The sequence below is a fragment of the Dinoponera quadriceps genome, unplaced genomic scaffold (genome assembly GCF_001313825.1).
Source record: "Dinoponera quadriceps isolate SergipeBrazil2010 unplaced genomic scaffold, ASM131382v1 scaffold4585, whole genome shotgun sequence".
NCBI classification, from domain to species: domain Eukaryota; kingdom Metazoa; phylum Arthropoda; class Insecta; order Hymenoptera; family Formicidae; genus Dinoponera; species Dinoponera quadriceps.
In genome coordinates, this window is record NW_014559030.1 from 98,032 (window position 1) to 125,092 (window position 27,061).

Consider the following 27,061-nt stretch of genomic DNA (forward strand, 5'->3'; position numbering starts at 1 on the left):
ACGAGAAATATTAAGACCCAATGAATGTGTTGCCTCAGCCGGGGGGCAATATTTTTACAAGGAAATCGAGGAGTACAGGTATCGGTGGCCTAGATACTCCACATGTATCATAATATACGAAATTGCGAGGAACACAGAGAGAACGAATCGCTCCCGAGATTGGCCGTGCTAATGCGAGAAAACAGGAGTCTGTGAAAAATTGCGGTATGATTTCACAACGTTACATTGCACTTCTTCGTGAAAGTCCTTTGATCGACCTCGATAAGAAAGGCCGATAGGACAAGCAAAACAGATTTTACATGAAATCGCTCAATTATCTAGGCACGTTACAAGCAAGATCGGCGAAGCTAGGTGGAAGAACAAGTATTTGCATTTTACAGTGAAAGACGACCGGATGACAGTACCGCTTTCTGCGCGCGAGCTTACGAGTATCGGTACATCGTACCACGTGGTTCCATTCTGAGACGCGATTACGAAAGGCACGGAGATCGGCACGCGTGCCCGCACAAAAGCTATAAGCGACATTCAAATGCAAATCGCGATACGACATTCGGATATCTCACATATTAGACATCGCATGATGTTTCCTGCTGAACCAAGCCTGCGCTCAATCAATTCGTTGATCATTCACCATAATTTTTTGCAACTCATTCCGTATCGATTTGCATCGATACACACATTGATCGGAAAATATTCAATGGAGTATATCGGAAGAGGAGAATATAGGTAAAGAGTAGGAACACACCAGTGGGTCAAAGATAGACGTCGAGAGAACCTGAAGAGACTTGGCGTCGCTACAGTCGTCGACCACGAAGAAGTTCGCCAGTGCTGCACCGAGCCTCGCGCTATATCGAGCACACTCGCTGTCTCTTTCTCTCTTTCACTCCCCGTCTCTCTTCTTTTCCCCCCTTTAGTCTCACTCTTTTTCTCTTTCTCGTCTCCCCTGTGGCTTCTTCCCTCTCGCTCCCCCTCTTTCACCCAAGTTGGTCATCATTGAAGATCAGCATCGTTTCGCTCTTCGATCATCCTTCGGATAGTACTGTCAATGTGAGACTTTTGTCACTTCGACGTGCGGGAACGAACGGAAAACTGGCCAGGGGCGGAGTGATCGTCGAGCCAGGCTCGACGAGGAGGAGGAAGAGGAGGCACGATAATGGGCAACGCCACCACGAAAGATTACTCAAGGAACATCACCGTCGCCACCAGCTCGAAAAAGGCGCGATGGGATGGTCCAGGTAGATCGGTGCATTGTTATCATCATGTACTTTCGCGATTCTTTGAGATCGATTTACTTGTATTGATTTCGCCTCGACCTGTATCGAGAACGAGATGATACGTAAATGCCATTATTTCATATTTTAGTCTTTAGTTCGATGTCTACATAAACTCTAATAAATTCTGAAATTATTCGCACGATCACACTTTTTCATTTACGTTCTATTTACTTCTGGAGCATTGTCGCTTTTGTCCGTTTTCTGGAACATAGTCGTCCAATGTTTGTCGTCACAGCTATCCGAACAATCGTGCGATAGCAAAAATGTAAAAAAAAATTGAACGAGTTATTGAGCCGCGTTCGATTAGGTGGTGCCGACAGCGGGATGACATCTAAAATTAGACAGCTACTAACTACCGATCTGTTTAGTTTGAGAGAACGCTTCTCGAATCGCGTCTTGATTCAGCCTCGTGGATCAAGCACACGAAAATTCTTATATCACACGATGCCCACTTATGATGACCAATGCAGCGTCAATGCGTGTCGGGAAAAAGAGTAGCTGCGAAGCAACAGTATATACCGAATGTTCAACCCGTAGACCTGTAAACGGCGAGCCGAACGCACCACCGTGCCGCCAAATGCTACGCTTTTATTTTGGGAGCGCCACTTACGTACCGATGTTGAAAATTATCTGCTCTATATACACGCGCGAGCATCGTTCAAGCGCTCTTCATGACATTAGCGGCGTGTCACCTGTTCCGAGTCAAATATTTTCATGAACATCAATACACAGCAACTACATACTCTCTTGCAAATTTTCGCGCACACGTGACGTCGAGCCCTCGTGAGGATCGGCGAGTCACGCGTGTATAACGCGCGCTACCGAACGTGTTAATCCGCAAGCTGTAAGCTTGAAGAAGGAAAATACCATTTCGTTGATGTAATTAAATTTTCCGTTGACTGGGGAACCAAATGAAAGATTCCTGCAGGAAGTTTCTACTCGGTCAATTGCTCTCGGTTGTCTCAACGTTTAAAGTAGCCGACATGTTCACGCGTTCTCAGTCGCGTTAACGGAGGTTACTTCTTGTTTTCATCAATAACTGAGCTTTTTACCGTGTGAATGTCTATTCGAAAGCTCGACCGTCCTTCAGGTCTTCCGGCACCACCAGGCAAACCGATTTTGATATCGGGCACGGACGACGCGCAGCCGGACATTGTGGCGATACGATGGGACAGATCGCCAAGTAACGGTGGCTCGGCGATCGTTGGCTACTTGGTCGAACATCGACGACTGGGCTCTCCTCACTGGTTACGAAGCAGCTCCGGCCTTTGCACCTTTCCGGAGCTGACTCTGAGCGGTCTCGAGCCGGGATGGCGTTATCAATTCCGCGTCAGAGCGCAAAACGCTGTCGGGCTTTCGCGGCCGAGCGAGGTCTCCGAGCCTCTCACAGTCACCTTGCAAAGGGCCACCATCGCCGCCTGCCCACCCCGTTTCGATCTTGAACTTAAGGACACGGTCGCCCTCGAGAACGAACAGGTAAGCTTGTTAAACGCCGAAAATTCGGTGAAATGAATCAAATCTCAGGGAATTATTGCTATTATTATCATGATTATCCATTTATTTAAGTAGGAACAGAAAGTCAAGAAAATTTGGACGATTTTTGAAGGACGTTAGACCTAATTTAACGAAAATAGATTAATATTGTCATATACGTATAGATATTCTCTCGATATTGAGAGTGAAATAAAATCCCCGGAAGTGTTTATGAGACTCTCTCAACGCAGGCCGAGTTCGTCGTACAATTCATCGGTATTCCGTTACCGAAGATCTCGTGGTTCAAGGATGGCTTCGAAATCTTCAGCAGTAGACGCACCAGGATTCTCACGGACAACGGAAAGAGCGTGCTTTTAATTCATCAGACCGCCCTCAACGACGAGGGCGAGATCAAGTGTACCGCCACCAACAGAGCGGGTCATATTTCCACCAGAGCTAAATTAATTCTCGAAGGTTAGTTTGACGTTAACGACTAAGTGTGTCAACGAAATCCCTCGTAATGGTCGATTATTGATCCTGTCATTGATGCGTTCAGCTCCACCGCGGATACGGTTGCCTCGTCAATACGAGGATGGTCTGCTTTTCGAGCAAGACGAGACGATCAGACTGAAGGTATCCTTAGCGGGCCGACCATCGCCTGTGATCACCTGGTACCACGACGGCGAGTTGATATCGAAGGATGCTAGGCACGTCTTTGAGACGATGGACGGCGAGTCGGTTCTGAAGATACCGGACGCCAAACGAGGCGATCGGGGAGAATACTCAGTCAAGGCAACGAACAGACTGGGCGAGGACGCAGCGTCTTTCCTCGTCACAGTGACAGGTCGTGGAAAACATGTTATTTTGACGAGAACATTATCATGTCGGCCTGTTTTACAGTTTAAAATTCAAAGTGTTTCTCGCGTTATCAGTAGTCTCTTCATCCACAGATCGACCCGCTGCCCCCGGCAAAGTGTCGGTCGCGATGACCTTGGGTAGATCGGTGTCGTTATCGTGGAAAGAGCCGGAGGACGACGGCGGCTGTAAAATCGGGACTTACATTGTCGAGTATTACAGGGTACGTAATAACAGAAAAGACGATTCTCTCGAGTAGCGTTTGAATTTCCTCGACGACGATCGCTTCAGATCGGCTGGGAGGTGTGGCTCAAAGCGACCACGAGCAGGCGCACCTCGGCGACGTTAACGGAACTGATCGAGGGCTCCGAGTACAAGTTTCGCGTGAAAGCGGAGAACCCTTACGGAGTCAGCGATCCCAGCGAAGAGAGCGACGTTATCTTCATTCCAGACCTCAAACGAAAGTACCTTGACGAACATTTCACATTTCTCACCTCTCGTGCTTTCTTTCGCGCGACGAATAAACTGACAGCGTCGCGTCTTGCAGCATCACGTCTCCGTCATTGAGCGAAAAGTCGCAGAGTCATCGCGAAATCAGCAGATCCCGTGGCGAGAAGCGAGAAGTAAGTTTCAACACACAAAGAACCAGAAGTTTAACGAGGGAGGAAGCGGGGACGCGAGACGACGAAAGTGGCCGCTTTGGATACAACGATCGATCGGCGTCCACGCAACGACTGGTCACTCCGCCGGAACGACCGTCCAGAGCCGATAGTAGGGTGACATTCGCGCCGGATACTCTAGAAAAAGAAGACCTGCAACCTCCGATTCCTCCGGCCAGATCGAGAGATCACGCGAGATCAGAAGTTTCTTCTAGAACTCACGCAAATCGATCTAATTCCGCGGCAGAAGCGAAAGACAAGGTGAGAAGTCAATAAGTTTCTACGAAATTTAGTAAGTAAGAAAGTAAGAGGAACAAACGAAATCATTTTCTTTTTATATATATTTTGAACCGCAATATTAATAATTCATTATATTGCCATCATCACTTATATACTAATTCATTATCTGTCTATCTACGATATTTAATTATGTGTACAAAAAGGTGCTCCTTTAATAATAATAATTATTATTATTTCATTCTAATTTAGAAAGAACAAACGAATGCTTCGTTCTCTCGAACGCAGCCAGATATCGTTGCAAGGAGAGAAAGGACGATGTCGCCGAAACCAGTCGCAGCCGTGACGGTCACTCCTGCGGTCGCCGGAAAGGATCTCCAGACGCGTTCGGCGGCCGTGAGAGAAAGAAGAAGCCTCTCCCCGCTATCGGTATCGAGAACTCAAGAGTACCCGAGAGACGAAGACCGTATCTCGACCAGCCAACATTTTCTGCCGTCCACGAACTCAATCCTGAAGAGACAGGCGGCTGTAGCAAACGAATCCACGGTGTCCTTACCGAGTAACCCGCAGTCTATGCATATGATGAACGAACACGACGAGAACGCGTTGCACGGCAGCTCGGAGTTCATGCTAGTCCTGTATCCGGAGGACGAGACGCAAGAGAAAGACGTGATCGACATAACGAACGAAATCCGAATAGGAAGAGACATGAGTAAGCGCGAATGAGAAATCTCGCTTCTTCCCGCCCGATTTGTTGCCTCAGCCTTACTTCGACCCTGTAATCTTTCTTTCAGACGGCGAACAGAATATCACCGAGTTGATGGAAGACGAGGACGACCTGATAGCTCCGCCAATATCATTGTCTCTGCCGGAATTATTCAGCGAACAGCACCAGGTGGTGGAGGTGATGCGAGAAGCGGTCAGCTCCACCGAGCTACTTCACGAGCGAGCCATGGAACGCTTCTATCGCGCGGTCGCCGCCGAAGAAGCGTCCGAAGACGCGAAACGGAAGACGCAGCTCGAGAGGCAGACCGGCGAACTGGCGGACGCCGAGAACGCTCAGCTGACGTCGCTTCGAAGACGCCTGTCCAATTCCGGCCTCACCACGCAGAATCTGATCGCTTCGTGGCAAGCGAAGAAGAATCGCCGAAGATCGAGCGAAGGACAAGCCGACTCGAGCCGCAAGACGATGAAGATTCTTTCACCGGTTCTGCTGTCGGACGTCGAGGCCAGGTCGGACCCGAACCTCCCGTCCGATACGACGGTGATGAGTCCGTGGAGGAGGAGCAATGACGAAGACTCCGTGGAACGCCTGCGTAGATGGCACGAGACGAACTTGCCATTGCTGGAGGAGGTGCAGTCGGAAAAATCAATGCAGACGACCGACGACGAGGAGACCACCACGGCCGCAGCCGCGATGAATGGAGCGGCGACGAAGGAAGAGAAGATGGAGGGGACTTACAGTGTGGAGACTTCCGAGGAGTCGTCGGGAGAGATCAGCAGCGCGGACAGTGAGGACTTGAGGTCACTGAAATCGAGGATCCTGTCGAGGTCGATCATTGACGAGGAGGACACTTACCATCCCCGTGGAAGGCCGATTCCGCACGTCGAGCCGGAAATACCGTTGACACCGTACGATAGAATACCGACCTTGGAGATTTCGCCTTCTCCGGCCATCAGAATGATCACCGCCGTCTCGCCGAGCACCGTAGTGCCTAAGTCGATCCTGAAGAAGCCCAGGGAGGAATCGAATGTGCAGGACGACAGGTCGATTCCTCCGGAGAAACCGATTAGAAAGATATTGCCGCAGCAGTATCATCAAGAAGAAGATGTTGAGGACAATACCCAAGGTTTTAATACCCAAGAGGAACTTCCGGACCTCCCAAAGATGTCCGAGATCCTAAAGACGCCCACGATGTCGGAATCCGACACGGACAGCATCGTGTCGGCGGCGGAAGCGGCGAAGAGTCGCAGGATACTATCGAAAATGCGATCCATGACGTCCGAGGAGGAGGCGGCCGAGGCGGAGGCTAGAATGGCGGTCGTGAATCAATACACCGAGATAGTACGGGAGCATTCGAGTCACTCGAGGGGTTACGATAGCGCGGCCAGCTCCCGAAGGTCCTCCTTTTCCGAGGATCAGGATCAGAAGCACAGAATACAAGAGAAACTCGCATCGAAGCCGACGACGACGAAGAAACAGGAGCAGGACGATGCGTCGAGATCGAGTGTCAAGAGCAAGAATGAGCCCCCAAAGAAGATCAACCAAACGACAGCTTCCCGAAAAGGGAGCTCCGATTCCAGAGGCACGACTCCCGCGAGGGGGAGCAAACCGAGCTCCAGGGACCAATCCCCAGCCGCGAGGAAAAGAGACCTGCCGGTGGAACGAGCGAGAGGCTCCTCTTCGAGGTCGTCTTCGAAAACGCGGAATCGCACGCCTTCTCAGGACAGGAGCAAGCGGTCGAGAAACGACGAGTCCCACGTTATCGGCGAAAGATCGCTGGAGCAGGGTACACGCAGGTCCAAGGTACCCTCCAGACCTTCCTCACGCTCCTCGTCGAGATCGAATTCTAAGGAACGCCTCGGAAAGACGGTGGAGTCGAAGGTCGAGAAACTTCAGAAAGCGCTCGAGAGTAACAAGTACCGAGCGGTGAGGAGAGAATCCGAAGTCGCCAAGCAGAACGCCGAGGAGGAACGCACTCCTGACCGAACAGACGGCGAGAAGTTGGTCTTGGAAGCTAAGAAGAAGGTCAGGTCGACGGTGAGCTACGTGACCGACTTGACGCTGCTGATGGCGGCGATGTACGTGTACTTCTTCAAGAAGGAGACCTTCGCCATACCGTTCATCGCGCTTCTTCTGTACCGAAGAGTCCAGGAGGAGGTGCACAGCTGGATACCGCGCCGCTGGTGGCGGCGGTCCACGAAGAAACCCTGACTCGGGGCCGATGCAGCTCAGGGATGGCTGCTGCTTCGCCCATACCTTCCATGTCCTGCTCATTTAATCGAAACACGCTAAACGATCGCCGGAGGCGAATAGTATATCATACGCTTAAACACGATATGTATAATGTATTGAAACGCAAGCATATTTATTATACGACATTCTCGACCAAGCCTTCAAAACCGTTATTGTTAATCGCTTTATTTATAATAAACGTTAAGTCCTCGCCATCCTTAATGAATAAATCGTATACATGTTTCCACCGAAACAAGTACGTTATTTCTACGACGGGGTGGATTTCGCGCCGTCACCCGCGCAGACAAACGTCCCAAGCCGAAGAGACGAGCTGCACAATAGATACTTCTTCTTTTTTCCTTCTCTTCGTCTTTCACGAAACCTCCCGTATCTACCTCTAAGTCCACCTGAAATCCCGTGCGAGCCGCAAATACCCGGGCGCGCGCACGTACGAGGGCAAAACGACATTTCAGTTTCGCGCGCCGAACGGCAAAAGGAGAACCGTGAAAATAGGAACGCCGCCGCTGGCGGTTACATCAGCGGCGAGGAGACAACGTGGAAAAGAGGGTACGTAGATCCCCGAACGGCGCATGTGCTTCTTTCGTTAAAACGACGAAGCCGAGAGTCGGGACGATTTTAGAACGGAGCAGGGCCTCCTGCCGTCAGACGTCGTAGCGTAGGGTGTGCTGTATCAATATAGGGTCAGGACAGGAACAAGTTGGCGGATGGTGGTGGCGGTAGACGGTGCAGCTCTTCTTGAGTAATTCACGCGTACGCACGTATCGATCCTTGGCGAGTGATGTCAATGCACCGTGGGAACGTTCTTCGTATCATCTGACGAGATGACCTTAACAGGTAAGACCCACGTAGCGTGCACGCCAGTGTAACCGGCGCACCGACGAAACCGGGGCTTTCGATCGGCGCGGCGCCGGTACGTGAGATCATCGGACGCATGCGAAATCGAAATTTCATCGATCACACGCGCGATCGCCGGTGGGGAAAAGACGGCCTGTCAATCGTACGAGCGAGGGATGCGATACCGTCCTCAAATCTGTTGTCAATGCGAACGAGCTGCTCTCTATTTGTCTCGGACGCGTGTGGGCGCGCGTTAGAACGCAAACGGTAAACAGCGACTTGGCATGGAAATTTATTAGCGAGGAGAGTTAAGATAAAAAAAGATGTAAGTGAGTCGCGACGACGCAGTGCGCGGCACGCTCATTGAACATTCGCCGTCGAAATTTAATTCGCCACGCAAAGCGTGCGTTACTATTTATATATACATGTGTGAGCGTACAATTTATTGGAGAACAACCGGTCAAGTTTCGTTGTTAATAGGCGTTGTTAATTCGGTATCGACGCGAAAACGCCTTAGATTCTCAGGAGGGAGAGAGAGAGAGAGATCTCGCGGTATTTTACGGCTGATATAAAGCGCACGATCGGCGGTGCGGTTTAAAATACACTTAATGAGCTCGTAATTGATCTCTTCGTAGAATCGACGCCGCGATTCAACGTAAATATCGACAGAGTTATTTGCCAAAATTTTTGTCAGATAAACGTGAAAATATTTATTTATGTTAATGGTGCAATCTCTGTGCGTGGGTGCATCCGATCGGGATTTCGCGAGCGCGCTTTACGTCGCGAGATTTACGTGAGAGGCGAGGCAACGGAGGATGACACGATCGTAAAGACCGAGAGATTGGCTATGTTTGATTTTCCTTGAGTGGTCTCACCTCACACGCATTCCCTATAGCCGTCTATATCTGTGCTACAATTTTGCATGTATGTACGCCAGTCCCGTAGCCATTTTGCAGAGCACGTGAGTCTCGAAATAGCAGGTAGCTCTCTCCTCAACAGTAAATTTCCTACCAACATCGCGGATCGATAAAGAGCGTTCCTTCGATACGTGAGAACTCCGAAGAGAACGACGTTTGTGTTATCAAGAAGAAACGTTCTCTCCCGCGTTCCTGATATCTGCTGTTTAAATATTTTAACGGTGCAATGCATATATTTGCAGATTATGCGTCGAGGAGTAAAGGACCGCCAGAATGGATCGAAGAGGAGCAGATCGTGTCGGTTCAAGGATACGTGGGCGAGGACATCGTCGCTGAGCTGAAGCTGGCTCCATCCGATCATTATGATGACCTACGATTCGAGCTGTGAGTTCGATACACCGCAATGCGAGCGAGACGATTAACATGGGTTCGCCTGTGTACAACACCTGCCTCCGCGTAACGCGATCCGAAGACAATGTCCGTGCAATTTGCGCGCGTTATCGTTCATTCGCAAACATTGGCCTTAATTTTAAGTAGGACCTTGGAACGTGCCAAGGATCAAACGCAAGTTATTTTCGGCACTGTCGCGCACTTAATTTCGGGGAACCGAATTACACTTGTCGCGTGTAATTTCGCTCGGTATTCTTGCATATATATCGTGATATTCTGCCAATGCCAGGAGCTCTGTGCACATTCGATCTCTCGGGGAAAATCGGCGATATCGCGCAATGATTCTGATCTGACATCGGTCTAACAGCCATCGATAATCCTTGATTCCGAAATGCGTATCACATTTCGAATCTATTTCGAGAGCAGCAAGGATCCCAGCCTTGTACTTAAAGTAAGAGAAAAAAACCGCCAGATAAACTTTGATGACGATTTCTATCGTCATTTAGCGACTCGACGTTTAAGAAAGACGAAGCTCATCGAGCTGCGATCTTCAAAATCATTCGAGAATCTTCGACATTTCTCGTGATGCGACGTAATTTTCAACGGCCGACAGATTAACAGCCGTGCGGACATGTTCCGTCCAACACACACTTGACACGGTGCACGAGATGAAGATATTCGTCCGACGCTTGCATACCGAGATAACCATCGAATTGCATTTCCACCTCTCGGCGCTCGGCGCCGAAGATATGCGTCAAACTTCCGCAGCCCCGGGATATTTCAATCTCCGCTGCGGCCCGAGCAAACGTCACGACGGCGCGATGGCGATATACGAGTGAATTACGAAGATTTCAAACTCTTCGCGCCTCGTGCTCGTCCCCACTCGCGCTTACGTCGCTTTACGTAAGCTAATTCCGACGCGCGGGATTTTCGCGAAAAAACGAGAGAGGCGCCCATGCCGGTCCGGCTACTCCTCGGTTGGCTCTAGCCAGCTTCTCTATGAAATAGTCCGTTGCTTACAGTTCCTTGAAACTATACACGAAACTGATGATGGAGGTGGAAAATTGGGAGGGGACGACCTGACGTTGGCGTCTCCCTATCAGTCTGACGCTGGGAGAGCGTCGCGACGACCGACGAACCCCTAATAAAGGGTTCGATTCCGTTCGATTTCAGTGTATCGATATCGCGGCCCTTTCCCGCGCGTAAAGTCTCGTGAAAGCGGGTTGCTTCCGTTCCTCGGGATCACCTCCTCGTCGAGCTTCCTCCGAGCGTTCTCGAACGCTCGAGGATCAGATCGATCGGAAACGAAATCGCTTCGCTACCGCAGATTCTGGCTTTAAGTCAAAAAGTCTCTCTTCGGAACGGCTGATGAGTACGATCTTTTCAAGTAAAGATCATGGCGTCGTGGAGAAACGAGGGAAGAAGAGCAAAGCTCGGGCGTTATCGGCAAGCCGAGTCGTCTTGATCGTCGTGACGCAGTTTGACAAACACGGGCTGACGCGTCGATGTCTCCGATAAATATAAGATGCGCATACCGATGCCTTAATGAAACGTGCTTGCAAAGCGCAAACGCGCTGCCAAAATTGTCGATCGCGAATCGATGTGTGTATCTTGCTAATCCTGTCGCTCACGCGATGCCCGCGGTGTCACGAACAAAGATTCGGATGAGTACCGCGAAGACTGGAGGATCGTCGATAACTCCCGCGTGAAAAGTACAGGGACGAAATCGCATTTTATTCAAGAATGTCTAAAGATGGATCTCGCGCGTTTGCCGGGACGTTAGTTTTTTATGGCAATTACCTCATCGCTGGTGTACGCTGACGTAGAGCGACGGAGCGCGTCTTCCTCTTCGTCGCCGATCCAACGCCATGGGAAGCGATTGCTGCAAATGCACTAATGGTAAAAAGAAGGCCGTCACTGGATCCTCCTCCGAAGGATCGGAATATCGGTAGGGTGGTAAAACTAGAAATGTCTTTGATTCTCGATATCAATTTATTATCACCTTCATTACCACGCTTTTACATTTCTTCACGTTTCTTCCGATCAACGTATCGACTGCGCCGATGGGCCCGATTAGCGTTGAATCATCGGAATAGTGATGGAGCTTCTCGTGGAAAAGTAATCATTATTTTTAACATTACGTATACTAAATCGCGTATCTGACGAATGTGTCGTCGCATAATAGGTGTGAGAGAAGTGAAGTGACAAAAAAGAAAAGGTACGCGATGCCGCGTCGGTATATTCGTCAGCTGCGATGCGGTCGAATTGATATTCCACGACATTTCGCAGTCGTATGTTGCTGTCGTTTCTTCGGTGGATAACACCGTCCCTCGTGAACGCGAAGCGATCGAGCCGTAGTATATATGCTTTTTTCTCGCTTCTAACTCCGAGTCGGTCACGCCGCGAAAAAGATGACAAAAATAGGGCAGTAGAGCAATGCCAAGAGACACGTTGGGAGACTCTAGATCATTCTGTTGCTCGAAATATGCCAGGCCGGCGGTAACATATTTTTACGTAGACGTGAAGAATGTGATCGCCGGTTAACGGATTGCCGTCGTGACACAGTGTCGACAAAGCGGAATCATAATCACGTCTCTTCCCCTCTTCTGAGATTGGACTTCAGGCGTTACGTATAGCGCCTGATGTCGTTTCGCGGCTTGCGACATACGACGATACGTAACACGTGTGGGAGATTAACAGAACGATCGAAACTACACGCGGCCATTTTTCTCTCAACATATGTATATATATAAAGTCTCAGTGTGACTTGAATGAAATCAACTTAAGTACGAGTTCGCGTAACGTGATCTTAATCGATCTTCCGGACGATCCGAATCGCGTGAGTCGGAACGTCAGTAGACAAAACGGTAAATAGACTCTCGAGGGTAGCGGCCGATCTGATTGGACACCAGCCATAACCCCAAGGGGAAGCGCAAATGGCCGCGTTCGGTAAATTAAACTGCCCGGTCTCGTAGCATTTGAATCCACCTAATGGATCCACCCCAGCTTTGCTTGAACCGTTTCATCCGTTTCGATCCGTTCGTGTGCGTCACGTTTCCGCGTTGCGAAATCACGCTGCGATTCATCTCCCGTTGACTTGAGCTCTCCCTTCCCGTTTTCTTCGGCTTCGCTCCCGGAATTGATCGGTTTCGCCAAATTCGCAGAATACGAGATGGATTGCCAATCTCATCGGACCGTTATCGATTGTCGATGCGAGGCAACGTCGTGCAACTGGCTCTGAAACAATCGCAGAAGAACGACGCGGGCTACTACTCGCTGGTGGCGACGAGACTCGGGCAAGATAAAGGAGCTTCGAAGAAGATTCACATGAGCATCGACGAGACGAGCTACGAAGAGGGCGACCCCCCGATCTTCTTGAGAAGATTGAGCGACCTCGCGGTGAAGGTCGGCACCCGCACCAGATTTCTCGTAGAAATCCGAAGCGTGACGACTCCGAAGGTACGACTGCAGCGCGAATAATTTCTTCCTCGAACGATTAATTCCGCTAAGTAACGCGCGTATTAACAAGACGAGAGAAAGAGAGAGATTTGGCAAGTATTTAGTCCGCGACGCGTGTCCTGGTGAGACGTCTCTTAAGACGTTCGCACCTAAGACAGACGGGGAATATATCGCGCCAAGCACCGCGCGATCAACCCGGAAGATGGGACTCTGATGGTACCGGCGGTGACTTATTGTCCCGCATTTCTCCCCCGTTCTTCTATCCCAGACGAAACGGGAAAGGCGAACCGAGATAGTAGGCACCGGGAGGTCCATGACCCGAGCTCGCGGCGAAAGACGGCGAAGAGTAAAGGAAGCTCGTTACGCGTTCTTGTGCGTCGTATTAATACTATTATTACGCATGCCCGCATACTATGCCAAAGACTATATGCTCCGATATTCCTTCCCGTGTGTCTCTTCCGACGTTCCGTTAACGGAGCGACTTTTTTCAATTCGCAAAATATGATGAAAAATCGGCTGATTTCAGATAACGTGGTATAAAAATGACGCGGCCATCCACGAGGGGCCGAGATTTTCCCTCGTTCACGAGGGCAATTTTCATTGCGTCGACGTCGTCCCCGTCACAGTGGAGGATCAAGGACGCTGGACCTGCATGGCGGAGAACCGCAGCGGGCGATCCTCGTGCACGTCCACTCTCACAGTCGTTGGTAATTCGTCGCTCGTGCTTTGCCGACGTCTCGCGATTTTCCCGCGTATATAAGCGCGATTTTCGTGAAATCCTTGCAGTTCCCAAGGCTTACAAGAAGCCGGAATTCATCGAAGAACTCCGCGCGCTACTCACCGAGACCGGCACCGTGTCGTTGGAATGCAAAGTAGTCGGTGTGCCCACGCCAGTGTTGAGGTGGTTCAAAGACAACAAGGAAATCAAAGCTGGCGATGTTTTCGCTCTCACCGCCAATCCCGACGATCCCACGTCTCTCGGGGTTTACACCTGCGAGGCGGTCAACTGCATGGGAACGGCTTATTCCTCCTCGAAGGTGAATATGTTCGCCACACTGAAATAAAAGTCAGGTAAAAATATTTTGCCGAACGGGATATATAAACATGCCGTTATTCTATTTCTTCAGGTTCACGTAGTCGGAAGGGGAAGTCGAGAAGGTTCACTGAAGCCGGCGGATGCTCTGTCACCGTCCGGGCCACTTCCGATCTTCAAACAGATATTGCAAGACGAATGCTGCCGCATCGGGGACACTCTCGTGTTATCTTGCCGAGGTTGATCAATGAGAAAACAATCTTGAAATTGTTCACTCACGTGTCTCACATATGGAACGTCTGCCAACAGTTCAAGTACCACCATGGCCGCGGGCGATCTCCTGGTACAACAAAGGAGGGCGCGTCGAGCCGAGCGAGAAGTACCACGTGATGGAGGACGGTATCGGCGGGTACTCGATCGAGGTAAAGCAGGTGGAAGCCGTGGACGAGGGTGAGTGGAAGTGCGTCGCCACCAGCGAGGAGAACATGAAGCAATTCACGAGCTGCTACGTGGCAATGTCCAGTGAGTATCGAAAGCGTCATCGAAAAGCTAAAAAATCAGCACAGCCGTCGTATCAACGTTTGCATGATTTTCCGCAAGTCCCAAGGAACTATAGGAAGCCGCGCTTCATGGAGAATCTGAAGGCCGTCCTGACGGAAGAAGGTCTGGTCTCGTTCGAATGCAAAGTCGTGGGTTTCCCGACGCCGTTGCTGAGATGGTTCAAGGACGGTCAAGAACTCAAGCCGGGAGACGTCTACCAGCTGACCGGGACTAATTCGTTAGGTGCGTGAAATAATTACTTACTTTTGTCTCTGTCCTCCACACATTAATCAGCCGACATTTAGGTTCTTATTGCTGCATCGCGAGAAACTGCATGGGCGAGGCCAAAAGCACAGCCGAATTAACTATCGAGGATATCCAGAATCAGCTGAACGAAGAGGAACGCTTCCAGCTGATGAGCACCAATCAGCCGCCGAAGTTCATCAAAGGACTCAGAAGCTGCGAGGCCAGGATAAACGAAGATTTTCAGTTTACAGTACAAGGTGTGTGGAATTGTAACTTTAAGTTATTAAGTTCGTTTTTGCTTATAGAAATAACATTGTGAAACGATACGTTTTCTCAGTGAGCGTCGCGCCAGAACCGAGTCTCTCTTGGTACCGAGACGATGCGGCGGTGGACGAAAACGACAAGTATCGTTTAGCGAAGGAGACTCTGGGCACGTGCCATCTCGAAGTGCGAAAGCTCGAATTCGTCGATCAGGTGAGTGCTCGTGAAAGACGCTTACTGCGACGCGAGTATCTCGATGACGTGTTTCTTCAGGCCGAGTGGAAGTGCGTGGCGGCGAACGATTTCGGCCACAGCGTCACTTCTTGCTTCTTGAAGCTGATCATCCCCAAGCATTACAAGAAACCGAAATTTCTCGAGAGCCTGCGCGCGATCCTGTCGGAGGAAGGCGCCGTGAACTTAGAGTGTAAAGTTATCGGCGTGCCGCAGCCGGTATTGAAATGGTACAAGGACAACGTGGAGCTCAAACCCGGCGACATTCATCGAATCATTTCCGGACAGGACGGCACCTGCTGCTTGGGAACGTATACTTGCGAGGCTGCGAATTGCATGGGAACAGTCAGCAGCTCCGCGTCATTGTTAGGATTCGAAGGTGATTATTCGCGCTGTAATTTTTAACTAAGTTTAATGAAGTTGCATTTAATTTCGCAGACAAGAAACCTCCTACGAAAGAGATTCAGTCGCCGAACGGCCACGAGCTCGCGCGAAATCTGTCGTTGTCTACGATACACGAGGAACGAACGTCGCAATTATACGATACACCGCAAACGGATCACTCGGTCACCTTAGATGAGCGAGGCGAGGTGTCGTTCAGTTTTGACGGTAAGGAAGTGTCGGTCAGCCTGTACGAGACGCCCGATCTCACCGAGGAGGAAGCATTGCAGATCGTCGAGATGTACGCCGATCAACTATCCGAGCATGTGACAGGTGAAGCATTTATTTCTCCCTTACGAACGTCGTTAAAAAATATTTACAAGTGACAAATTTGCCATTTCATGTCGCTACAGCAGCCTTCAAGTGCAACATATCTATTTGTTCGATCACACGTTAAACAACAACTCTGATTTTAGAGCACAATGTGATCGAGCTACCGCCGATGAGGTTCGTGAAAGAAACGTCCACGTCGGGTAACCTGCTGATGGAAGCCGTGGTGATCGACGTGTCGCCCGATTACTTCGTCAGCGCGGAGGACGGCGACGATCTGCGAACGGAAGCCGACTTCGAGGATGTTTCCATCATGGACGACGTGACGCACGTTCTCTCGTCGCCCGAGCGCGACTCCCGGGGTTCCCTGAAGAGATCAGCTCGATACAACGGCGAAGAGGACGAGAAGGCTCCCAGTAGGCCACCCCGCAAGAAATCGACGAGCATCTCGTCGTCGAAGAGCCAGCGTTTCGAATCCGAGAGCTTCCACAGCGCCCAGAAGGACGAGCCGCCGTTGTCTCCTCTCTCGTCTATGAAGCAAGACGACAGCGATACCTTCGCGGACGCTTTGTCCTCCGCGCACCTCTCCATCACGGAGAGCAGCGCCGCCGACAACAGGAAACGCAGCCTGAGCGCCGAAAGAACGGCCGGTTCCAGCCTGGACGACGGGATCGGCGGCGATTCCTCCTTCGACTCGGTGACCGGCGCGCCGAAGAAGAAGAAGCAACGCGGGAAGAAGTACGACAATTCCGAGGAATACTCAGGCCCCAGTGACTACGAGGAAGAGAGAGAGAGCGAATCGGGAGGCGGAGTTGGCACGAATACGGGACAACATCCAGCTATAGAATCGGCGGACAAAATAGAAACGGACATTGGGAGCAGCGTCGAGCAAAAGACGGTGAAGAAGATGGAGGAAAATACGCTGGATGATTCAAGAGGCGCGAAGAAAGCCACTGTTCTGCTCGGCGCCAAGGGAGAGATCCCGGAACCGACAGAGGACATTCTCGTGGAGCCGAGACTGACGTTACGCGAAGCTACGCAGGCGTTTGAGAAGATATCCGACAGTTTGTCACCGCGACTGTCAAACGTTCGTCAACGAATCGACGAGATATATCACCGACTGGAGGCCCCAGTCTGTCGAGGTAAGAGCCTGGACATCGAGCTGGCCTATCTCGAGGCGCCGCTGCGCGCGTTGCTGAAGACGATCGGCGAAATCAAGTTGGCGGAGGACGTGGAGATCGTTCGCAACATTCTGGAGCCGTCCGTCGTTCAGTTATCGCGCGTCATCGCGAGTCTCCAGTCGGCACCCTTGCAGCCCACGCTGGCGGTCTTGGGGAGGATCAACGAGAGCATTCGCGCCATCCCCAACGGGACGTCGATCTCCGACGAGTCCCGAAATATATCCAGAGAGATCGTGGATCCTCTGATCAACGTCCAAGCGGCCTTCGGCACGATCTTGGACTGCATTGAGCAGTCGAGGCACACGAACGGCAGTCTGCAGCAAGCACTCGGCACCTCGGGCTTCGCAGCGTGTCTGATAGAACTGCGAGAATGCGCGTCCCACGCGGCGCACACCGCGATGACGTTCAGGGAGAACGAGACGCTGAACAGCCTGACGGAGTTCGCGGAGCCTCTGCTGGATCTTCAGATGGTCTTGGCGTCGGAGGAGTACACTCCCCGGGAACTCCCGGTCATTCGAGATACGATCGTCGCCATCGAGAACTTGAAGAGCGTCGTTGCGACGGTGGCGAAAAGCTCCGGGCATTCCGAGCCGACTTGCCGAGTAGGAACGATCCTGAAAACCTTAGAGGACACCGGCAAGCAGATGTCGAAATTGGCGGGGCGATTGTCGGAGGCGAGCGACGTCCGCGCGAAACACGCGCTGAAGTATTTGAATCTTGACGAAAGTCTGAGCGGCGTGCATTTCGCCTTGTCCTCAGTCTTAGAGAAGCAAGATCAACTCGCAGCTTCGTCCCACCTGCTCGGCTGCATCGAGGCGTTGCGTCAGACCGTCGGCTCTTCGGCGGTCGCGATCGCCAACTTGAAGAACCCGATGGACGATGAGATAACGCGGGAAATCAGCGGAATTAACCGGTCCTTGTTGGATCTGCGGAGGAATTTGTTGACGGAGCAGCATGAGCCGCAGGAAGAAGCGGTTCTGTACAATTTGATCACTCCCGTTGACACGCTGAAAAAGATACTTCACAGCGTAATCGAGAGAGGCTCCTCGGTCGAGCCGATAGTGCCGATGTTGCAGTTACTGGAGGAGATAGAGAAGGATGCTCCTCTAGTAGCGAAAGAAGTATCCAAGAGGAGGAAGGAACAAGCTGCTACGAAGTCCGAGCGGAAAAACGGGGAGAAGACGGACTCGAGGTCTGCTCTGGCTGGCCAAATCGGACGTTCCTTGGATCCCATGAAAAACTGGTTATCCACCGCGTCCGAGGACAGCACGAAAGACGAGATGGAGTCGGTACTGAGCTCGACGATCGCGGAACTGAAGAGAAACGTGAGCAAGATCGCCGTTCAAACGTCGTATTCTGAGTCGCCGAGCGACAAGAGCTTGATAGAAGCGCTGATCGATCTTCGGGAACCGTTGACGAGGCTTCAAAACGCCATCTCCATATATCACAAGCCGGAAGATCTTTCGACTCTGGAAGGCTTAGATCGGCCTATGAAGCATCTGCTGCAAGCCATCATGGACGTTCTTCGCGAACACCAGGAAGAAGAGTCCCTGCGGCCGATAGTGAGCATCGTCGAGCGGATTGAGAATCAAATATCGCTCTCGATCAGGGAAACTCTTTACCAGCAGGAACTCAAACAGTTCGCCGCGGAAACGGAAGAGGAGGTCGTAACGGCCTCTCGGGAGACGATTCCGGGCACTCTTACAGAAATCCCCACTCCGTTCGAAGCCTCCTCCACCACGTTGCCCACCGAACAGACGGAGGATGGCTCCAAGAAGACAGCCGACGACGTCGCTCTGCGGATCGCGAAGGACGAGAAGCGCAGGAAAGAAGAGAACGCGTGCAAACTGATCGCGGTCTTGTCGGAAACGCTGGAGAAGCTCCAGCTTGAGATGACCGGCATCTTGGAAGACTTCGAGGAATCGACTACGAGAACAACCGCGATGCCCCAGTCAAAACTGGCGAACTCCTTGGAGGAGCTGAGAAGGACTATTTCTACGATACGCGTGATGACCACCGTCTACGGCGAAGAGATCGGCTCGTTCGAGGAGAAGGTCAACCAGGCTACGTTGGTGCTGACCAATTTACTGCAGCCGCTGACGAATATCCGCACGGTTCTCTCGAGAACGCACGAGCACGACGTTCTGGAACTCATGATACTGAATCGGCTGAGCCCGCTATTGGACACGATAGAAAACGACGTGATTAGGCAGACGACCGAGTTCGTCGGCAAAGGCGAGGAGACGGAAAGGGAGTTCGAGGGTCTCCTGTGCGTACTGGGGGAAATCAAAGCGGAAGTGCCGATCGTGGTACAGGAGATATCGTCGAGGCGAAAGATCCTGGAGCACCTGTGGGACATCTCGAGACCCTTGGAGAGCATTCTGGAGCGTATGAGCGATCTGAAGAAAGCGGCGGAGGAGATCCTCGAAACGGACGTGGCGCGAATCTTGAGCAAGGCGACGGCTCTTCTTCTCAGGGACATCAAGACCGCCGCCCAAGAGTCGGGCGTGTTGGATCAACGGGGACCGGTGATCCTCGAGTTACACAATCTTCTGGAGCCCCTCTTGGAATTCCACAGTTGCCTCTCGATGGTGCAGAGCAGCCGACGAAGTTTGGCTCCCGAGGCTTCTCTGTTGGACGAGAGAAGAAGCGTCATTCTGCGAGCGGTCGAGGGTTTACGAAAGCAAGTTTGCGACACCGTCGAAGCGATCGCGAGCATGCCGGAGGGCCCCTTGTTCGAGGAGTCTCTGACGCAGCTGAACTCCGCGATCCTGCAGGTGCAAAAGCAGGTAGGCAAGACCGATTACTCGCGGCGCTCCAGCAGCATCAAGATTCCTCTTCAGCATCGACTGACCGGCGCGTTGGCGAGCTTGGCGAGCGACATAACATCTCTGGAAGAACGTACCGATCGGGACACGCGCGGAATAGTGTCCAAGTGCTTGGAAGCGTTGCAGAAACAGATCTCTCTCGCGCAGACGCAGCTTATTCAGACCGAGAGTCAACTGATCGACGAAGAGGCGGTCATAGAGGGCTTCCTTTATCCGACTAACCAACTTCTGTCGGCGTTGAACGTCATCAAAGAGAATGCGCAGCAGGGAGTGGCGACGGCGATTCCGCCGAATTTCACGAACCAGCTTCTGCAATTAGCAGGCTCCATCTCGGAAATGAGCTCCTCTCTGTCGGCGCACAAGACGGAGCTGATTCGAGAAGGCGCTTCGAAAGGCGCGCCCATTGTCGAGACCTTCTCCGCCGTTATAGATGTCTTGGACCACGTGAAGGACGCTATAATGACGATAGAGGAGATAGCGGAGGTCGAGAGGAAAGCGAGCGTGGTTATCACGAAGGTGGAGAGCGTCACCGACGAAGTTGTCGAAGTGTCGCGGGAAGAAATCGAGAGCGTGACAATGCTCACGGAAATACCGCCGACCAAAGCGGTGGCTGAGGAAAATGCTCAATTGAGGATCGAGGATGAGCCAATTGCGACGCGAGCACCCGAATCAGGTGATCGGGAAACGGTAATCCGCGCCGATGCGAAAGCGGAAGATTTGAGTGAGGAGGATCGAGAGGAAATCGAAAGACGCCTCTATCAAACTCAATTGTCAAAATTCAGCTCTTCGATCGGGAATCTGGAACAGCCGTTGAGGGAACTCGTGGATTTTGTCAAATCTGCGATGCAAGGCTCGTTGGCTTCGAAGTCCGAAGAGGACAAGCGGAAGGTGCGCGAACTGACGGTCTTGATACAGAATCTTTATGATCTGCAAGCGACGAGCACTTCCGTCAAGGCGACTCTGTCTTCCACATCCGTTACGCCGTTAGAGAGCCAATTTCGCCGTATGGAAGAGATCTTCGTTGACTTTGAGCGAGCTGTCGATGCGGTCATTTCTCTGACTCACGGAGAAGTGCATCCGGAATTAAAAGAGAACATAATGATATCATTGCAGTCTTTCGCCGAGCCCTTGGCTGCTCTCGAAAGTACGCTGCTGTCGATATGCGAAACGATTGACGAAGGCAAACGCGCCGAGGGAGAGCCGTCGACTGCGATTCCGAGAGCTTTAATATCGTGCATCAACGATACTCGGAAATCTCTAAGTGAGATTCAAGTATTGAGGCACGTTAGGATCGCCGACGAGAAAGAAACGGAGATGAGCGCGAAAGTAAAGGAGGAAACGAAGGACATCGAGGAGACGACCGCCCGACCGCTCGAGGAACTCATAGAAGCCATCATGGATTCTCAGGAACGGGTGAAAGGCGACAAAACGTTAGAATCCATCTCGCCTTCCACGGATCCGATCGAGTCGAAAAGCATCGACGATCTGAATTCGATGGAGGTAGGGGCGAAATTGAGCAAAGCGATCGCTGTAGAAGCGGATAATTCAGTAACGCAGGTTGCAACGTCTGTCGCGGGTGCGGCAGAGACGCCAGCATTGCCGTCCAGCCAAGTCGAAGAACTACCCGCTGAAGAGAGAGCATTAACACCGAAATCGTTGACGGAGTCTCCGGAGGAGGTCGAAGAGCTGAAGCTGACAACGGTTGCTCGGCAAAAGGCGGAGTTAAGTCTATTACCCGAGGGCGGTGTGACGCAGGAAGGACAGGTGAAAGTTGAGACTTTGCGAGCGATCATCTGTCCTCTTCAAGAAATGTGCAAGACGATCGACGAGATCGGAGAAACGGAAGTGCCAAGGTCGCCCGACGACGAGCGAGCAGTCGCGTTATCGACTCTCGTAGAGCCGTTACTGAATCTGGAGCTCATGTTAAACAGGGAATCGCAGCGAACAGAGTCCATTTCGCGCGAAGGTACCGAGGAGATCGAGCAGGATACGACGCGGAAGTTATCGGTCACGACGGTTTTGGAGGAACTGCAGAAGTCGATCGCCACGGTTCAAGAGCAAGTACAGCTCAGCACCGTGGCCGAAGGCGGCTCGAGCGAGAAGGCGCGTTTAATGCGAGCTGTCGAGAAGCCGTTAGAAGACCTGAGGACGTCAATCGCCTGTATCCAGTCCGACCCGATGACTTGTCAGCAAGAGCCGGAATTATCGAGCGCCGAACACATCACGGTGCTGCAAGCCGTTGCCAAAACGGTGGAGGAATTCGGGCATAAATGTATGTCTATTATTGGCCAACCGAAAATAGAATCGCCCGTGCCGCTGGCGCAAGTCGTCAAGCGAGAGGACCGAAAGATGGACCCGGAAATCTTGCACAAGATCGTTGACCCGATCCACGTTCTGCGCGAGACGCTCTCCCAGCTCGAGGATCTCCAAGATCACGAGGCCGAGTTGTCGTTGGAAATATCGGAGAAGAAGAGAGAGGAGGCTGTTCAATTGAGCGCAGTGATGCACCCTCTGGAGAAACTGGAGCAATCGCTGAAGGCGAGTATCGCAGTAACGCAGGAGCACGTTGCGGAGGAGCTCGGCGCAACTCGAGTTTCCTTGGAAAACGCGAACCTGAAACCCGTGCTGGAGGAGCTGAGGAACTCGATTATCGTAGTTCAGCAACAGGCAGCCGTTAGCGAGAACGTCCTCGTAGTAAAGACGATAAGGGAGGCCCTGGAAGGCTTGAAAATGTCGCTGGCATCCGTCGAGGAGATCGTCGATCAGACCGAGGCGGTCTCGACTCTCCTGACGTTCGCGGAGGAAACGGCGAGCCAGCTAGAAACCGCGGCCAGTCGGCAGCGAGAAATTCGAGAGTCTCCTCTGCTGAAGACGATAGCCATGCCGATCGAGGGGCTGCAGAGCGCGATACTGCGGCTGGAGGACCGGATGTGCCAAGCGCTGGAGACGCTGGAGAAGCCGACGGTCGCTTTAGAATGCATGCTGCAGCCGCTGCAACAGCTGCAGCGGACGTTCCTGACCGCGCCTCACGAAGAGACCGGGCTGCAACGGCTGCCGATCAAGCCGGCGTTGGACGATCTGAGCAGATTCGTGCCAGTGATCCAAGATCAAGTCGCGAGCGTGCTAGATAAGATACTCGCTGAGAACGACTCGGCGGCGCTGAAGGACTTCGCGAGGTCGCTCGGCAACTTGAGAACGTCCACGGTGGTGTTGCAGCAACTGAACGCGATAGAGAACGCGGGCCGGCAGATCATCGAGGTGGAAAACGCGTCCGCGTTGCAGGCGTTCGCGAAATCCATCGAGGAGTTCCGAAGATGCTGCCACGCGGTGGCCGAGCGGCCGAGGATCGTCGAGGCTTTCGCGAGGAGCGCCGAGCAGCCGGCCAAGGTGGAGGCGCATCTGCTCGAGAACATCATCGCGCCTCTGCGTGTACTGCAGGAGCAGATCTTGACGATCGAGGAGATCAAGATGCACCAGTCCGAGACGCTGGACGTCAGGGACGAGAGGAAACCGGCCACCGTGTTGAGCAGCTTGGTCGGCCCCCTGCAGGAGCTCGAAAAGTCCTTCGTCGCCACGGTGCAGAAGGAGCACGTGATCGAAGCGCACCGCTTGACAGCCGAGCTGCCCTCCGTGAGCTTGGAGAATCTGCAGCCCATCCTCGAGGAGGTGCAGAAGTCCATCGCGAGCGTTCAAGAGCACGTGGTACTGGAGGCGGGAAGCCACGTGCCGTCGGAAGCGGAAGTGTTGAAGTCGATCGCGCAACCCCTGGTGGATCTGAGAGCCTCCGTCGCGTCTGTGCAGCAGGTGACCGCGCTCGCCCCCGATTCCCTGAGCGAGCTCGGGCAAGAGCAGAACGTCTCCGCTTTGGAGACCTTCGCCGAGACCCTTCATAACTTGGCGGAGTGCATAGCGATGTGCAATCATCAGCAGATAGTGATGGAGCCCGCCGCGGACACCATCTCCGAGGTGGACGCTTCGTCCTTGAACACGTGGGCGGACATAATCGAGGAGCCCGTCTCGCGAGTCACGCGGCCGATGGTGATCGATCAGGGCACGGTGGAGTCCCCGGCCTCGATCGCCGCCTCCATCTCGGACGACGAGGCATCCGTGCTGAAGATCTTGGCGAAGCCTCTGACCGAACTGCGGGAGTGTCTGGCCCTGATCGTCGAAGAGCGCAAGGTGATCGCGCCGAGCGAGAACGCGTCCTCCTTGTCGGAAAACCTTTCCTTACTGAAGACGATGATAAAGCCCTTGCTGGAACTGAAGGACGCTGCCGCGATAGCCATTCAAGAGCAGACCGCGATCGAGCGGGCGAGCGAGCATTCGTTCGTCGTCGAGGCCGAAAGTGAATTCGCTCTTCATCCTTTGGTGGAGCCGTTGGAAGAGCTGAGACACTCGATCGCGGTGATACAGGATCAAATGCTGATCGAAACGTCGACGGATCGACCGGGGGAAGTCGTCGCGTTGAACGCGTTAGCGGAACCCCTCCTTGACCTCCAACGCGCTATCTCGGTGTTAGAGGCGCGAGTGGTCTCACCGGACGTTGAGTCGATGCCCGACGACACGAGCAACTGGATCACCGAGTGCTTGGCGACCCCTTTGCACGAGATAGAAAGATCGATAGCCGATATTCGACAGTGCACCGTGATGGAACCGGCAACCGCGCTCGTGCGGGAACAAGGAAGGACTTTAACGCCAGACTGGTCGATCGTGGAAAAATTGATGAAGCCGATAACAGGGATTAGAGCAGTCATATTGCTCATGGAAGGCGATTCTGTTAGAACCGAAGCCATCAAAACGATGATGAAGCCACTGGTGAGTATGCAGGAGAACTTGACGTTGCTGAGAAACAAGTCTGATATGGGCAGAGTGGAAGATGAAGGCAACGCGGACGCCATCGTCGAGTCCCTTTCCAAACTGGAGAAATGCATTTCGTTCATCGAGAGGAGAAACATCGACAAATCATCGGTTGAACAATCGAGCACGACGGAGGTGGATACCGCCATATCGTCTGTACTTAGTTCATTGAGTGAGCTGAAACGTTCCATTGTCACTGTGGAGGAGTCGCCGAGCGAGTATCTGAGCAACCTGGAGAAACCGTTGGAGCTCGTGCAAAATGCGCTCGAGACAGTTGTATCCGTGCAACGACGTAAAAAGCTGTCGAGTCTGTCGGCGAAAATGCAAAGCAGCGTTTCGGATATCAACGACGCGATTGAGACTATTGGACGCAGGTTGGAGGAGCGACAAGCACCGGTCGCCGTCGAAGTTCACATCGAATGTGAGGCACTCGGTACGTTGGCGAAACCGTTGCGCGGTATCAAACAATGTATCGCACAAATACCGGAGGAACCGAACACTGCCGAATCAATGATTAGTGCACTCCAGAATCTGGAGAAATCCATGTCACTGATACGAGAGCAGTCGGCCGATAAACCGTTGGCGGAGTCTCAGGATACGCATTTCGCTGATACGATAGGACTCTCGAGAAATTTAGTACCGTGCTTGCACGAGATGCAAGAATCGATAGAGACAACGAAGACATTGTGGCATGAGAAAACAGTACTGGAAGGATTGACGATTCTTGAAGAACCGCTTTACAAACTGCAAACTCTGATAAACATTATGTGTGAGCAATTTTTAATAGGAGACACGATTTGGATAATGGATGAGAAAGAAGAAGCACCTAAAAAGAAACTCGCAAAGAAGGAGGACAAAGAACCGGATACGGAAAACCAGGAGAGATTCGAGAAAAGAGAAGAGGAAGAAGATAAAAAGTCGGTAAAAGAGAAACCAGAGCAACGAGAAATTGATAAATCTGAAAGAAACAAAGAAAAAGATGAGAAACAAAGAAAAGAGGAAGCAGCGGCAAAAGTGGACCAGACGAAAAAAGAAGTTGACGAAGTAAAGAAGGAAGAAGATGAACAAAAAGAAAAGAAAGAAACTGTGCAACTAAAAGAAAAGAAACAGGCCGAGGAAGAAGTAAAAAAGAAAGAGAAAGATCAGAAAAAAGAGAAGATAATAGAAAAAGCAAAAGAGGACAAAGATGAGAAAGCAAAAAATGAAAAGGAGGAAAAGGGAAAGATATCAAAAAAAAAAGAAGAGGAGTCTAGTAAAAAAGATGAGACAGCACAAATAAAAACAGAAGTGGAGAAACCAAAGAAAGAGGATGAAGCGGACAATACGAAAAAGGAAGAAGCGATGGAAAAAGGAAAAGTGGAGGAAAGTGAAAAACCAAAAGACAAGGTTACAGAAAAGAAAAAAGAGGAGTCTAGTAAAAAAGAAGAAACTGCACAAATAAAGATAAAAGAAGAGGAAAAGAAGAAGGATGAAACCGAAAAATCCAAGAAAGACGAAGCAATAGAAAAACCAAAAGAGAAAGAAGTTGCAAAGGCAAAGAGCGATAAAGTTGAAGAAATGGAAAATAAAAAAGAGGAGACTAGTGAAAAAGAAGAAACTGCACAAATAAAGATAAAAGAAGAGGAAAAGAAGAAGGATGAAACCGAAAAATCCAAGAAAGACGAAGCAATAGAAGAACCAAAAGAGAAAGAAGTTGCAAAGGCAAAGAGCGATAAAGTTGAAGAAATGGAAAAGAAAAAAGAGGAGACTAGTGAAAAAGAAGAAACTGCACAAATAAAGATAAAAGAAGAGGAAAAGAAGAAGGATGAAACCGAAAAATCCAAGAAAGACGAAGCAATAGAAGAACCAAAAGAGAAAGAAGTTGCAAAGGCAAAGAGCGATAAAGTTGAAGAAATGGAAAAGAAAAAAGAGGAGACTAGTGAAAAAGAAGAAACTGCACAAATAAAGATAAAAGAAGAGGAAAAGAAGAAGGATGAAACCGAAAAATCCAAGAAAGACGAAGCAATAGAAGAACCAAAAGAGAAAGAAGTTGCAAAGGCAAAGAGCGATAAGGTTGAAAAAATGGAAAAGAAAAAAGAGGAGACTAGTGAAAAAGAAG

General features: G+C 51.4%; 1 protein-coding gene across 1 annotated transcript in view; it reads left to right on the plus strand.

Annotated features, from left to right (window-relative positions):
• Window positions 1–806: 806 nt before the first annotated feature.
• LOC106750128 overlaps window positions 807–27,061 on the plus strand; it is a 48,758-nt gene continuing 22,503 nt past the window's right edge. The window contains exons 1-21 of the mRNA XM_014630235.1: window positions 807–1,235; window positions 2,365–2,750; window positions 2,999–3,221; window positions 3,304–3,591; window positions 3,698–3,825; window positions 3,894–4,066; window positions 4,150–4,522; window positions 4,751–5,210; window positions 5,293–7,386; window positions 9,469–9,610; window positions 12,781–13,075; window positions 13,602–13,782; window positions 13,862–14,112; window positions 14,203–14,347; window positions 14,418–14,630; window positions 14,709–14,891; window positions 14,954–15,151; window positions 15,232–15,368; window positions 15,429–15,765; window positions 15,825–16,100; window positions 16,244–27,049. Coding sequence (XP_014485721.1) covers window positions 1,154–1,235; window positions 2,365–2,750; window positions 2,999–3,221; window positions 3,304–3,591; window positions 3,698–3,825; window positions 3,894–4,066; window positions 4,150–4,522; window positions 4,751–5,210; window positions 5,293–7,386; window positions 9,469–9,610; window positions 12,781–13,075; window positions 13,602–13,782; window positions 13,862–14,112; window positions 14,203–14,347; window positions 14,418–14,630; window positions 14,709–14,891; window positions 14,954–15,151; window positions 15,232–15,368; window positions 15,429–15,765; window positions 15,825–16,100; window positions 16,244–27,049 — 17,371 coding nt within the window. The 5' untranslated portion in view covers window positions 807–1,153. The remainder of the gene's footprint in view (window positions 1,236–2,364; window positions 2,751–2,998; window positions 3,222–3,303; window positions 3,592–3,697; window positions 3,826–3,893; window positions 4,067–4,149; window positions 4,523–4,750; window positions 5,211–5,292; window positions 7,387–9,468; window positions 9,611–12,780; window positions 13,076–13,601; window positions 13,783–13,861; window positions 14,113–14,202; window positions 14,348–14,417; window positions 14,631–14,708; window positions 14,892–14,953; window positions 15,152–15,231; window positions 15,369–15,428; window positions 15,766–15,824; window positions 16,101–16,243; window positions 27,050–27,061) is intronic.